The sequence below is a fragment of the Marmota marmota genome, unplaced genomic scaffold, assembly GCF_001458135.2.
Source record: "Marmota marmota marmota unplaced genomic scaffold, marMar, whole genome shotgun sequence".
Classification (NCBI taxonomy): Eukaryota; Metazoa; Chordata; class Mammalia; order Rodentia; family Sciuridae; genus Marmota; species Marmota marmota.
The window spans coordinates 29533833-29549011 of record NW_026000019.1 but is presented as its reverse complement, the minus strand read 5'-3'; the positions used below and the strand labels follow the sequence as shown (position 1 = coordinate 29549011).

The window sequence follows — 15179 nt, the reverse complement described above, 5'->3', positions numbered from 1 at the left end:
TAGTTTTCCCATCTACTATTACTGTTTATCTCTCCACAAGATTGCTTTTTATTATTTTATAATATTGAAATTTGTTTCACATTATATAGGACCCACGTAGTCCATAGTTGGGCTAGATGACAGAAAAAAACTCAAATTGAGAACTTATTCAAAAATAGGAAACACAAACCTACTCACCATCACTAAAAAAGGTGGCAAAGAAGAAAAAGTACTGTATAGTTTTTACCTGAAATGAGGGTTTTATTTGTTTGTTTGGTTTTTTTCGTGTTGTATTTTCAGTAGGGTTATAGTCATGTTATCCCGGGACAATCTTAGGAAGATCTTTCAAAGCTACCTCTGGTCTGAAGAGACCCTTCAGACGAGTATCACCTGGATGCTCAGGGTTTGAGGATTCCAAAATTTGAGGAAAATGTCTGAGTAAAACTGTGAGACTCACTTTTCTCCCCCTCATTCCCTTCCAGCCAATACCTGTTATTGCAGATAAGCATAGAGTAAAATTTCAGTTTATTTCCTGGTGTTAGGCAACGTGTTGCGACTGTTGCTTACTGGGGTGTGTGTGTGTCTGTGTGTGTGTGTGTGTGTAGGGAAGAAAGTGGGAGATTGGAGAGAGAAAGAGTGAGACAATTGCTTCCTTAAAACACAGTGATGATCAGCTCCTTGAAAACAGAAAGTGTTCCTGTTTTTGTTTTTTTTTTTTAACATATTCTCTTGGTTCCTCGAGCAATTTTTGCACACAGGGGACTCCATTGATGATATTTCCTGGTTGACTTACTTATTTCAAATTCAAAGTACAAGATGGATATCTATAGCTCAGTTCAGACCACCAATATACTGAGCATCTTTGTCTTCAGTGTCCTGTTAGACAAATTCTCTTCTCCACCTTAAAACGTCTTTTCCTATGAGATCACCCGAGAACACTCGACTTCATATTCTTATGGGCACTCTTTTCATGTTCAGTCCATTTCTGAACATTTATCCCAGGTGTCCGTATATTTTTCTTTTAGTTAATCTCACTTACAACCTTCTTGATCCTAAGTATCCAGTCTTGATTACAACCACAGAGTCAATGTCGGTTCTTCAAATTTTCTCAGCACAAACCCAAACTCTGTCTACCTAGAAATTTGTGTTTCTTTCTAATTATTGGTTTTGCTATTTCTTCACTTATGTGGTCTTTCTCCCCTATTAGTAGATCCAGGGACTATGTTTCTCCTCCCTCTATATTTCTTAATTTGCCCTAATCCAAGAATCAATCCATTTTAATTATACATTTCACAGAGTATTTGAATAATTAATTGGTTTCCTTGGCTAATCAATTAAATCCTACAATTACCAAATGGATGAACTATAACCTTAAAGGACCTCAGGGTGTCTTCAATACAGTCCTCATTCTCTGGATGACCCTCCTAACAGCCTCTTTCACCTCCTTGTTACGAAGAGTATAAATGATAGGGTTAAAAAAAGGGGTAAGAAAAGTGTACACCAAGGCGATGAGTTTGTCTCTGCCCTCAGCTCGGATCTCAGGTGGCCCAACATACACAATGAAGGCAGATCCAAAGAAGAGCGTTACCACAATAATATGGGAGGAGCAGGTGGAGAAGGCCTTGGCACGACTGGCAGCGGAGGGCAGCTTCAGCACAGCCCTCAGGATGCCCCCATAGAGTCCTAAAATGATAACAAGATCACATGTGTTAATCATGCCAATCACTGTAATATAGACCCGAGTGTGCCAGCTTGTGTCCACACACGCCAACCGCATTAGTGGAGCCAGGTCACAAAAGTAATGGGTTACCTCCTTCAGGCAGTAGGGCAGAGTGGCAGTGAGGCTGGCTGGCACAAGCGCAGCTGAGAAGCCAGCCACCCAGGTGGCCCCTGCTAGCCACAGCTGTACCTGTCTGCTCATGAGTGCGTGGTAGTGCAGTGGGCGGCAGATGGCTAGGTAGCGGTCGAGCGCCATGACTCCCAACAGGTAACACTCAGTCATGCCCAAGGAATGGAAGACATACAGCTGGAGGAAGCAGGCGACCGACGGGATGGGTGAGCGCCCATGGAGCCAGGTGTGCAGCAGTGTGGGCACCGTGGTGCTGACATACCAGAGTTCCAGGAAAGAGAGGACACTGATGAAGAAGTACATGGGTGTGGACAGTCCAGAATCTGCATGAACCAGGACAATGATGAACAAGTTCCCTGCAAGGGTGAGGAGGTAAATGCATAGGGTCCCCAAGAAAGCAAGAGGTCGTAGTGTCCCAGTGGTAGTAAAACCGTCAAGGATGAAAGTCTGGGTCCAAGTCAGGTTGAGATGATCCATGATTCTCGGAATGAGGGGTAAAGGGTAGAAGATGTAGGACTTTAGGATTCCTCCTTTTAAGAAATTTCTTCAGAACCTCAAAAATAGAATATATGTACAGAAAAATATTTTACATATTATCAAAACGATTTCCAACTTTGTAAAAGAGAAACTGAATGTTAGAAATAGAAAAAACTTATTCAATATCCCTTGCTATCAGTATGAAGGGAGTTCGGATCCCTTGATGCACAATTCAGCACTTGTCCTGTTGAAGAGCTAGGGCACCAGAGTCTCTGCCCCAGGATTTTCTTCCACATTCTATACCAAGAAAGGAGAGAGAGAGAGAGAGAGAGAGAGAGAGAGAGAGAGAGAGAGGAAAATTCTCTTGCTTATCATCCTATAGTCCTTAATGAAAATTACCAAGATTCTTTAAGATATCCACCCATTCTATATGCTATAGCCAACAACTGGCCACACTGAACTGGGGGAAGGAGACAAGATGTCATTGCTAAGGCTTTTTGGTGGGGAGTCTCTCTAGAACTCAACTATGTTCTCATTAAGGCTGAAGGAAGCTGGGTGTGGTGGTGCACGCCTGTAATCCCAGCAGCTCAAGAGGCTGAGGCAGGAGGATCACAAGTTCAAAGCAAAAGCACAACGCTAAGCAATTCAGTGAGACCCTGTGCCTAAATGAAATGCAAAATAGGGCTGGGGATGTGGCTCAGTGGTCAAGTGCCCCTGAGTTCAATCCCCGGTACCCACCCACCCCCACCAAATAAGAAAAGGCTGAAGGAGGAGGAGATTGGAAAAAAAGAAATAGGAGTCTGTGGGATCATTTCAAGTTCAGAACTGCAGAACAGGATGAAGAATCAATGGGCAGACAGGCTATATTTTAAGGAAGGATCTCAAAGGACACATGCATCGGGAATTCTAAAGGGGATAGGAAGAGCAGAGAATTGATGAGGTAAGACCCATATGATGTAGGCCAAGAAGGGCTGAAACAAAGCAAGCATTCTTTTGGGAATTGTTTTTCCAAACTTGTTCTGCCACTGACTCAGAATGAATATTGGGCCTGACCATTTCTCCCCTCTTTATTCAACTTCCTTTAAAATGAAGAAGTTTAAATAGGTATTTTATAAAGCCCTTTATAACCCGTTAGGTCTGTGATTCTCTGAAGTCATTGAAAAATGCTTATCAGGTTAGCATGGAGATGTGTGGTCTGCGTCAATATCCCTGGAGTTTTACTCCCACACTTTAACAGACCATATGTGGAAAAGGTTAAAACCACCCCCTGGTTCTCTTCTTCAGATATGCTCGTATCATCTGCACCTCCATTGCCCATTACCTGACTGTTTTAATAACAATATAACTTGTTGCATGCTCCTTAGCATCCTCTCTACCCCAATGCTTCCCTCATTATATTTCATGTTCCTGGAAATGTGGGTCTCCCAGGGGCTCTCTGCAGTCGCTAAGGCTACCTCTCAGTATTGGTCCCTCTGGGGCCAGAAGTTGGGCACAGAGAAATGACAGAGATGAACTCTATTTCTCCAATGACTTGTTTCAGCTTCGCAGTTCTCATTTTTGGATTCTGGAATTTAATCCCAGGGACATGGCCTCTTCTGGGCCACTAGAAGCTTTGCAGTCATCATCAAGCTTTTCATTAAAGAGGAAAATCCAACTTGATATCCCTGTGCATGTAGGGAGAATAACACCTTGGACACCCCAGAAACGATTTCATCTTCTTGAAGTTTTTCTTTGCAAGGAGATTTCTCAGCCAACACTACTAATCTCCCTGCACAATTAACTCCTTAGGTGCCACCATTACTTTTGTGCTGATCATCTCTATCTTCATCTTCTTATCAGCACCCACCTCCACTGAGTTCACCTCGTTTATTCATTGTTCTGATCATTGCTTATTGAATAGTTAAAACACTGTTCTAATTGCAGTGTTTAAAGTCTCCATCAGCAAGATTGCTACCATTACTTTTTCGACCACCATCATTATTTTTACCCTGGAAGACCTCGTGAGAATAAGCTACTGTTTCACAATCACTTATATCTATATTTTCAATATCCATAATTCTCAATATTCTCATCAAAAATCTTGGATTAACATGTGAGCTTTGATCTCAGCTGGGTACCATCTCTCAATGCATACTTGAATGAATAGAAAGTTCAGATAAATAATAGAATAATGGCATTTATCTATTAGAATTAGGTATCTGAATCATTTACAGATCCAATTTTTAAAAAAATTTTAGAGGCAGATGGGCATAAGGCAGTCGCTGAATACATTTAAGGCAAGAAGGTAACTATAAAAGATTAACAAGCACATCCTATTAAATGGAATGAAAATATTGCATGTCTTGAGATTAAACTGGAAAAGCTTCTTGCAAGAGGTGGAAGTTTTTGAGCCAAAAGAAAGGAGGGTATTTGCTTGTGGAAGTGCAGAAGTAACTTCAGAATAAGAAGAGTCTTTCTTAAATATTTTGACAATCTGGTTCTCATTCAGCCTTAATCAGCATTGAGCCTGTACCCCACTTCCTACGAAATACCTAACCATTCTCTGGGATAGATACTTGCAAGCACCACTCACTACATGACTGTCTCTCTCGTGGCCCCAAACACCAAGACACTCCTTGATTTTATCCTTATTTCCTGAATCTGCATAGGTTAGCCATCTCTCTAGACTCTTCAAATAAATGGTTAGGCTGTGCTCAGAGTGGCCACATTAATATTGCTTTTATTCCTCTATAAACTTTTATACTTGTACTTTTCTCTTGTGTGAAAGTCTGAGACAGACTTTTCATATCGCTTATATATCTGGATGTAATTCTACATTTGTATGTTTGGATGGCTTGGTATTAACTGATTAGACTACAATTCCCATGCACTATGTCTCTCAGAAGAATATTAATCTAATATAAATTCCTGACATAGAATCATAGACATGTTCCAGAATCAGTTATAGAGAAATATGTATTTAAGGACTGAGGCTTCCACGTGTGCTCCTGGTGTAGTTGAGAAAGTTCTTGGTCCCTCTCATGTCTTGCCTATAAGAGTACTTAACTCAGTGTTTACTCTGTATCAGGAATGAAACAAGCAGAAAGAACAAGTCCTAGCCAGGCATGGTGGTGCACACCTGTAATCTTAGCTACTTGGGAGGGTAAGGTGGGAGGAGCTTAAGTTCAAGGCCATTATCAGATGCTTAGCAAGACAATCTCTCATAATAAGAGATACTGTTCAATCTTCAGTACTAAAAGAAAAAAAAATCCTGATATCTCTATCAGGTAATTCATTCATTATTTGGGAGCAAGATGACATCTTCTATTATGTATATTAAAAATTTTAGGGAAAAAAAGCAGGATTTGACATGCTAAAATATGAAAAAATAATGTATGTTTATTAGAAATTAAAAAACAATAGATGTGAAATTTTTTCAAGTATTAAGATTATAGGGGATTTTAGAAATGCATTCATGTAAACATTTTAATGTGCTATATTTATATGTAATACATTATTTTATAACACAACTTAAAGATTAAAAATGATATGAAGCACCAATAAAATAATGTGAGAAACAGGGAAAATCACAATCATTCATTTATTTAATATGATTTTTCAATTATATTTTTTTGCTCCAGGCCTTATTCTAGGACCTGGGGTAAGATGTACAAAACACTGTACTTTTCCTATGACATTTACTGTATTGCCATGCAGAGTAGGTGAGGCTGACTCTCAAATTAAGTCAATTACACAAAAAATAAGTTTTTTTCAACATAAGACAAAATTTCCACCTCACACATAAGATAGACTTGAAATTTAAAACTACAATGAGATATAATGTATCTTTTTATCCATTTTTGATGGAAGAACTAAATTATATAATTGCTTTTGAAGAATATTTACCCAAATTATACGTGCACTATGATCCAGGAATTCCTCTTTTAGAAATTTCTATGTACATATGTATGAAATTATACACATACAAGGTTATTCTTAACAATGTCGTTTTTAATAGCCAAAGACCAGAAGCAAAACAAGACTCCTTACATGAAGTATTAGTTAAATTAAACACAATGGAGTGCTATGGAGCTATTTTTTCATGCGAGGGGGGGTAATGTCTGAAGAAGAAGAAGGAGAAGGAGAAGGAGAAGAAGAAGGAGGAGAAAGAGAAGGAGAAGGAGAAGAAGAAGGAGGAGGAGGAGAAGGAGAATTATTTCTAATATTTCCAATTAAGAAAATGAAAAATAAGGATAAAGCAAAGTATATATTAAAGAGCCTATGAATAATAATGGAGGATGAAATATTCACCTCTTCTGAATTTTGCAAAAGAAAAACAGTAATCATACAGGGAAAGGTGGCCTCTCTCGGGGTTAGGTAAGGATACAAAGGAGCAGATAGATATGAGAGATGGAGCAAGACTTGTGTTTTGTAGATACTGTTGGATTGCTTTGATTTGGGGACCCTTTAGGCATGTAATTATCTGAACAAATAATTGTGTTTTTAAATAACTTTGTAAGAAGTAATGTATTGTGGCCATATGTCATTGTGTGAGACACTCTGGGACCTGTCTTCCAGGGCACTCATTAATAGCACCTCCTTTTGCTCTTTAACATCCTAGGATTTAGACTACAGACTATTTAAATACACCATATGACAATGTCAGCCTTAAAGCCAGTGCAGAGGGAATGGTGTGATGGTGCCACCATTTAGTCCTGGCTTCTTATAGTTTTTTGTCCTACCAGAATCACAATTTGGATGTCACCATGGGAGAAGTGGCAACTCTGCATACATGTCATTTATGTATGCTGAGAATCTCTGTGCTAAGGATGACCTAAACTTTCTATTCCAAAGAGCAAAACCTAGAAAACCCTTAAGAAATAAAAAGATTGTAGAATGAAAGGCAAGGGGACTTTGAGGTTATGAATGGGTTTCTAAAAGAGATCTTGTCCTGGTATTTAAGTTATAGGAGAACTTCATATCTGCCATAGTCATTCCACCCTTAAGAGTTTATCCATCCATTCATTCATTCATTGTTCATATGAATGAATGGTAAGCATCGTGCTAGAAACCAACGGTGTGGTACCTACTGCCCTGAGTTGCTGCATGACACTATGTCCCCACAGTAGAAGTATAAGTGTCCCAGGCTTGCCACAGGGTACAGACTCCACAGAGATAGGGCTCACGGAGCTATCAATTACTGTGACCCAAGCCATTGCAAGGGCAGGCAGTTTCCAGCCATTCTTTAGTGCTGCTACCACAGGAAACCACAGAACTCCTGTTGTGCTCACAGCCACTCCTGGAAAACAAAGAAAAGTCGTTGGAGGAACTTGTGGTGCAAGACAGCCAGAACTGAAGCCCCAAAGCAAGAGATTTAGAAGGCAACAGAATGGAAAATTGCACCTAGAATTTAGCAAAGTGGCAGAGACTTCATGAAAGCAGAAGGAGACTGAAAAAAAATGATGCTGGATGCTTAAGTCAAAATGAGAAGCATCATTTGGATTAGTGCCAGGTCTGTCAGCCTCACACATAGCACAAAAGTGAGATATGTGTAAAACTAAGCATTCTTAAGGAAATAGATCCCACTACAGAAACCTATGTGGAAAACATTTGAATAATGATTGATATTTACATGGCACTTAAAATTCTATTATTCTGCCTATTTTGCAGATAAGGAAACCGAGACACAGGGAAGTTCAATGTGTTGCTTAAGATCACAGTTAGTGGTAGAATTACTGTCTGAACCCAGACAGAAAGGCTTCAACGTCTCTTCTCTAACCACCACACCACTCTGAGAAAAAAATAAGGCTAATTGTTTACTAAACACTTAATATTGCTATTTCAAATAATTTTAGAAGATTTTCTCATAGATGTTTCTAAAGAAAAAGAAAAACTAAGGTCAAAGGAAAGTTATATTGTTTGCTTGTCCAGCATCGAATAGGTAAAATAATGGCAATACTGGGGTTTGAAACAACAAATCCTCTCTTGTTCTCAATACTCAGATCTTCTTCATTTTTCTCACCCTGCTTCCTTTAAGAAGTGTTGCAATCAGAGAACAGAAACTCTCTAAGCTGGAAGGAATGTGAGCAGTCATCCACAGCCAGCCACTCACATTGCAGACAGAGGCCAAGTGAGGCTTGCCAAGGTCACTCAGCCATCTGGAGTAGATTTAAAGTGGAATCTGCGTCTCTTTACAGCAATTCCAGTAATATTTCTCTTTTCATTAGGTAAATATTGGAATCATTCTTCTTTCTTCAGAGGAATATTATGAAGATTAAATTAAAATGTATTTGAAGCAACAGTTACTGTTTCTGACTTAGGGCAGGCATTTAAAAAAAAAAGAATTGATTTTTTTAAGCAGTGAGATAAATAAGAATGAGAAAAATGAACAACAGTGTTCAAGATCCCTACGGCACCCAGTGTTCTGTTCTGCCTTTCACATTGATTATCTGAGCATCCTTTGGCAGGTATTTGGTGATTTAAATTCACACATTATTAAAGTATGAAGGTTGAATTTAATCGGTGATTCCAAAACTCTGCTCAGTAGAGGAAAGCTGGAGAAACTGGGGAAATAAAAAAGTAGTGTGTGATCTGAGAATTGGGTCCTTATCTCTGCTTTTTATTCACAGGTAAGACTCATAAAGCTTTTTGTTGGTTCACTGCTGATCTTAAAATATGGCTCCAAGTCCTGTTTTAATGTGAACTCCCTGATTGTGAAAGAGAACCCTGACAACATTCTTCAGTTCCCTACCCTTGTCCCACAACACAGTACGTTATCATCTCTAGCTCCCAGCCATCTGTCCAGATAGTTCTGTCCCCTAGGAAGCGGACCCTGGTCACTCCACATCTCAGGATCACTGGACTCCACCAGCTAAATGGCTTCTACCCCTGGCTCACCGCTGCACATCTAAACCTTCATACAAGTTGTAATTTTAGTCTCCTTTTGGCCAAATTGGCTTCGACCCTTTTCATCCTCCTCTAGAACTCTTGTCTCGACTAAACTGGCGACTCCCTGCTTCAGTTGGCCTTCTTTCTTTCAGAATTCCACAACCCTCTAAGTCAATCACTCAGCTTTCAACATTTGCTCCAGGACCCCATGTTTTTTTCCTCCCTGTGGCATTTCTTCCCCTATTCAATTGGGAAGAAATCAGAGACCTTATCTCCTCTCTACCTACATGGGCCACCTTAGATCAGTTTGGAGTTTGCAGTATTTTTTTGACCTAATAATCAGATTGATTATGTTATCGTTTACTGACTCAGACCAGATGATTGATTAACCAAACAGCTGATTTGCCCAGTTACCCGGAATCTGGATTATGCCGGGTGAGATCATCAGGGTCCCCTCAAAACAGTCTTGAGCCTGTCAGTGACCCTCCTCACCGCCTCCTTCACCTCTTTGTTGCGCAGTGTGTAGATGATGGGGTTGAGGAAAGGAGTAAGGAGGGCGTAAACTAAAGCAATGAGCTTGTCGGTTCCCTCGAGACGGCTCCCCGGGGAGCCCACATACACTGTGAAGGCCGAGGCATAGAACAGTGCCACTACAGTCATGTGGGAGGAGCAGGTGGAGAAGGCCTTGGCACGACTGGCAGCGGAGGGCAGCTTCAGCACAGCCCTCAGGATGCCCCCATAGAGTCCTATAATGAGCACAAAGTTGCATCCAGTGGCCACACCAATCACTGCCCCATGGACCCGAGCGTGCCAGCTGGTGTCCACACATGCCAACCGCATTAGCGGTGCCAGGTCACAAAAGTAATGGGTTACCTCCTTCAGGCAGTAGGGCAGAGTGGCAGTGAGGCTGGCTGGCACAAGCGCAGCTGAGAAGCCAGCCACCCAGGTGGCCCCTGCTAGCCACAGCTGTACCTGTCTGCTCATGAGTGCGTGGTAGTGCAGTGGGCGGCAGATGGCTAGGTAGCGGTCGAGCGCCATGACTCCCAACAGGTAACACTCAGTCATGCCCAAGGAATGGAAGACATACAGCTGGAGGAAGCAGGCGACCGACGGGATGGGTGAGGGCCCGTGGAGCCAGGTGTGCAGCAGTGTGGGCACCGTGGTGGTGACATACCAGAGTTCCAGGAAAGAGAGGACACTGATGAAGAAGTACATGGGTGTGGACAGTCCAGAATCTGCCTTTACCAAGACAATGATGAATAAGTTCCCTGCAAGGGTGAGGAGATAAATGCATAGGGTCCCCAAGAAAGCAAGAGGTCGTAGTGTCCCAGTGGTAGTAAAACCAGCAAGGATGAAAGTTTGGGCCCAGTTGTGATTGACATGATCCATGATTCCTAGGAATGAAGGGTCAAGACAGAAAAATAAGTAACATCTACCTTCTTCCTGTCTTCAGAAAATATTCCTAGTGCCAGGGACAATTTTGAGCACTTGAAAGCACTTGGAAAATATCCAGTAAAGTCATCACTTTGCGATGGAGGAACTGCAGCCCAGAGGTGCATGCTTGTCCAGTTTCATAGTGTTTGTATGTGCCAGGGTTGGAAATAGACACAAAGCCTCCTGATCCCTGTTTCTCCTTTCTGTGTTGTATTATTTGGCTCCAGAGATTTAAGCAACTGTATTTCTCCCCTACATCACTATGCAATAAAAGAAGAGAAAGAGAGGAACCTTCTGCTATTATGCCTCCCATAGTTCCAACAATAAATGAACCTGCAAAATTGGGCTGGGTGAAGGGAGAAAAGTCAGCTAACAGTGACTGTTGGGGCCTCTTTCAGGAAGCCTGTCTTGAGTGTATAGACTATTTTGGTGAGGACTGGGAGAAGATCAAGGAAATGAAAGATTTCCAGAAGCTCTGAAGTATGATCCCTGACCTCTCATCTCCATGGTAACTCATGATTATTCACCCAGCAGTCACATTACACCTTCTAAAAGGTGACTCTCAAAGAACCAGAAATTCTCAAAGAGAAAAACATGAGTTAGAAGCCCCAAACAAGAAAGATCCTTCTCTGAAACTGGAGATTGGCTGCATGAACTTTCTGACACTAGCAATAAGCACTGAGTTGAGGAACTTCTCACTCAACCTCAGCTTCCTCTCCTCCAAAACAAACCAAAAAGATTTAATCAGTTCTTTTTAAAACTCTTACAACATAGATGATTATTTCTTCTTCTTCTCCTCCTCCTCTTCCTCCTCCTCCTCCTCCTTTGGCAGTACTAGGGATAGAACTCTGGGGTGCTCTACCACTGTGCTACATATCTCCAGCCCCCTAAATTGCCCAGGCTGCTCTTGAACTTAAAATCTTCCTGCCTCAGCTTCCTAAGGACCTGCCACCACACCAGGCACAACACAGACAAATTAATGCTCTTTGGGGTAACTGAAGAGTGAGTATTGGCTTTAGGGTAGCATCAACAGCAATGTCTTTTGAATTTCCCTCCCCCACCCTAACAAGGCTCACCCAGGACAGTTCAAAGCACCCTCCTAGTCTTCTTCAGCTCCTCTCATCTCTTCTGCACCCTCCTGCCCATTGCCTGAACACTGGATGGCATCAGGACCTGTGGCATTCTCCTTGCCATCCCTTTTATCCCTGGCTATTGACATTTCAGCTCCTGGAAATGCTCCGTTCTCAAAAGTTCCTTGTCTTATGTTCCCTAGAGTTACCGAGTGTGACTTGCTCTCCCTAAGGGGTCCCTCTGGGGCAGGATATGGGGTTCATGGGAGTGAAGCAAACCAGCTTTATTTCTCACATGACTTTTCTCCTCTCTGCAACAAGGCCTATCGCCTTCCATAAGAGACTTGTGGTTTTCTGAAGACAGTTCTGATCAGTGCCTATTGTTCCAGTATAACTATGAACGGTCCTTTTTCAGCCTTAAAAATATTTAGGTTGTACTTGGATGGCAAACTATATGAAAATCCTAGATGCAAGAATATAACTTTGATGCTTCTGCCGAGTTTATGATGTAAATGTGTGTCTGTCTGTATATAGAATTATAGATAGATAGATAGATATACATATATATGCATATGCAATCGTTCTTTTTCAGGAGTGATAAATCTGATATCAACATGGAAGAAGGAAAGAGTCACAGAGTTAGACCAGGGGCATCTATCCTATCTTAGTCTATTCAGGCTTCTATGACAGACTACCGCAGACTGGATACCTTATAAACAGTATAAATTTATTCCTGGAGGCTGTTAAATCTAGATCAAGGTGCCACCAGGGTCCGTGTCTAGCAGGGACCCTTTTCTCATTCACAGATGGCCATCTTCTTGCTGTGACCACATGCAGTGGAGCTCCCTGGAGTCTCCTGGTAGAAGCACCAACTCTGTTCATGATGGCTCAGCCTCACAGCCTTCTCACCTCCCAAGGACCCACCTCCAAACATCATCCCCCGAGAGGTTAGGTTTCAACAGATGGATTTGGGGGAGACATAAACATTCAGTCCGTGGCACACAGTGTCACATTGATATATTGCTTCCCACTTCTTTTCATCATAACAAATTTAAAAAAAGGATGACATTTGTGTGGCACACGGAGGTGAACAGAAAGGCTGCTCGCTTACAAATGGAATCTGCCTCAGAGCTTTTCATTCCCTCCTCAGGCCCTGGACAGTCACTCAAAGGGGGAGGGGCAGGGAGATGAGTAGTTCAGCCACCTAACATCTGCATTTGTTGAGAAGCTCTGTCCTGAGGAAGATTTGGAAAAAAGGGGGGGGGAGGGCTCAGAAGTTTGCAGAGAATAAAAGAGCACAAAGGGGAATAAAAAGGAGATGTGTTGGGCAAACTGAAGTGTGAGAAAGGGAATGACCTCTGGTGGGGTTAGAGGAAGGGTGCTTAGTCTCTATTTGTCTAGACTCTGTCTCTGTTTATCTCTGTAATCCTGGACTCTGTTCATTCATAAATGGATAAATACGCTGGACGTTGTACTGGGAATCAATGGTGAGGATATTGTGCTGTTAGCTTTTCACTGCTGTGACACACATCTGAGAAAAGCTGAATGCAGTCAAACATGCTTGTAAGCCCAGCTGTATGGGAGGCCCAGGCAGGAGGATCACAAGTTTGAGGTGAGCCTCAGAAACTTAATGAGGCCATAAGCCACTCAGTGAGACCCTGTCTTAAAATAAATACATAAAAAGACTGAGGATTTAGCTCAGTCGTTAAGTGCCCCTGGGTTTAATTCCCAGTATCAAAAACCCCAAAACAAAACAAAGCAAAAATGCCTGATAAAAACAACTTACAGGTGGAAAATTCACTTTAGATCATGGATTCAGAAGTTTCTGTTGATGGTTGACAGGTTCCATTGTTGGGGACTGAGTGAGGCAGAACATCATGGTGAAGGGAGGGGAGGAAGAAAGCTGGTCAGATCATAGAAACCAGAAAGCAGAGAGTGAAAAAGAAAGAGGAAGAGATTGGGGGAAAGAAATATCTTTCCAGGTTACACCACCAGAGACCTACTTCCTCCCACCATGGCCCACTACCCATAGTTGGCGTCAGCTACAAGTAGTTCCCTCAGTTATCAATAGATAGCCCACTGAGGAGGTCAGAGCCCTTGTGATCCCCTCACCTCCCCCAAAGCTCCATCTCTGAACAGTGCTGCTTTAGGACCAATATCTTCACACATGAGACACCTCAGATCTAAACCGTATATACATGTTACCTTGAGCTGTATGGACTCCTTGTGTCTCTGCAGAAGGACTGTGAAATTCTGCAAGCTCAGCACGTAGTCCACAGTCCACAGTACTGATTTATGTGACTCATACTGTTGCCAGTGCTTTCTTTGGATTGTCCTCAGAACATTTGCTGTCAAGTAGTATTATGTTGTCCCCACAACCACACACACCTAAAGACAGGTCGAGCAAACTGCAGTGTAGGAGGACCGAAAGAGGCGAATAGGGGGTCCAAAATCTATATATTAAGGGATAATATCAATTTCACAAAGTCAGGGAAAAACACACAGGATCTCTCAGGGTGATTTTAGACAACTGGCTACAGAGGGGATTTTTTATTTGGATTATTATCAATTCTCCTGACCTGCAGATGACAAAAATTCACAAGGCATGAATTTCTATTATAGAAATTTAAATGCAAAAATTTCAAGTAATGTGTATCTTATGTGGAACACTTACTGCTTTTTATGCTTTACATGTATATACTAATTTAACCCTCATGAGATTTCTCTGAAAAATGATTTTATTGCCTTTATGTCACACATGAAGAAACTGAAAAGCAGAAAGCTAAGTGAATAATTCAAGGCCTTATAACAAGAAAGTGATAGAGATAATGATTGAACCAAGGAGACAGACTTCAAAGTCTCTTTTCTAACCATTAGGCTGTCCTGCCCCAGGAGTAAGAAAACTTACTACTATTTAGGAGCTGTGGGAGGTGTTAGGAACAGAATCAGGAATGTTGCGTGTCTTGTTTCCTTTCATTTTTATAGGACCATGGAGTTCCTGGTAACCTTTTTAAATATAAGAAAGAGAATTTAAGATTTTGCTCAGAATCATACACAACTTGGATTTGGATCCAACAATATAGGATCAGATGATGTCCAGGGTAGTTTTGATCTTTTTGAAAGAAAGTTGGGTCTGCTTCTTGCTAGGTTATGCGGTAAAGCTGAACCAGTGTGAAGGAAGAAAGCAAGCAGGAGGTCTGTTTGGATTCAGATCTTACCTATCTGAGCCTAGTTCAGGTCCTGCTCTTGAAGAAGTGTTGCAAACTTAGACCAAGAGTCCCTGAGATGGAGGAGTGTGGGCAGTCATCCATGGCCGGCTACTCATGTTGTGGGCATGGAATGAGACTTAAAAAGTCTTGCAAAGGTCATCTCGCCATCTGGAAGGGATTTGTGGTTCAATCCACGTCTCTACAGCAAGACCAGAAATAGTCATTGTGTGCAGTTTTAGATGATCGTCTCTATAAAAAAGGATCAAGGTCAAAATGATATAAAGGTGGCATAAA

General features: G+C 41.6%; 2 protein-coding genes across 2 annotated transcripts; both read right to left on the bottom strand.

Annotated features, from left to right (window-relative positions):
* Positions 1 to 216: 216 nt before the first annotated feature.
* LOC107147529 (olfactory receptor 10C1-like) lies at positions 217 to 2386 on the bottom strand. Its single transcript, XM_015492035.2, has one exon. The coding sequence runs from the start codon at positions 2303 to 2305 to the stop codon at positions 1361 to 1363; it is 945 nt and encodes a 314-aa protein (XP_015347521.1). The 5' UTR covers positions 2306 to 2386; the 3' UTR covers positions 217 to 1360.
* Positions 2387 to 5958: 3572 nt separating this feature from the next.
* Positions 5959 to 13918, bottom strand: LOC107147528 (olfactory receptor 6N1-like). Its single transcript, XM_048810208.1, has 2 exons — positions 13463 to 13918; positions 5959 to 10566 (listed from the first exon to the last, which is right to left on the bottom strand). The coding sequence occupies exon 2, from the start codon at positions 10559 to 10561 to the stop codon at positions 9617 to 9619; it is 945 nt and encodes a 314-aa protein (XP_048666165.1). The 5' UTR covers positions 10562 to 10566; positions 13463 to 13918; the 3' UTR covers positions 5959 to 9616.
* Between the last annotated feature and the right edge of the window lie 1261 nt (positions 13919 to 15179).

What these genes read in the sequence shown, in the direction of transcription:
- LOC107147528 (XM_048810208.1), bottom strand. Translation starts at nt 10,561, where the DNA reads ATGGATCATGTCAATCACAACTGGGCCCAAACTTTCATCCTTGCTGGT.
- LOC107147529 (XM_015492035.2), bottom strand. Translation starts at nt 2,305, where the DNA reads ATGGATCATCTCAACCTGACTTGGACCCAGACTTTCATCCTTGACGGT.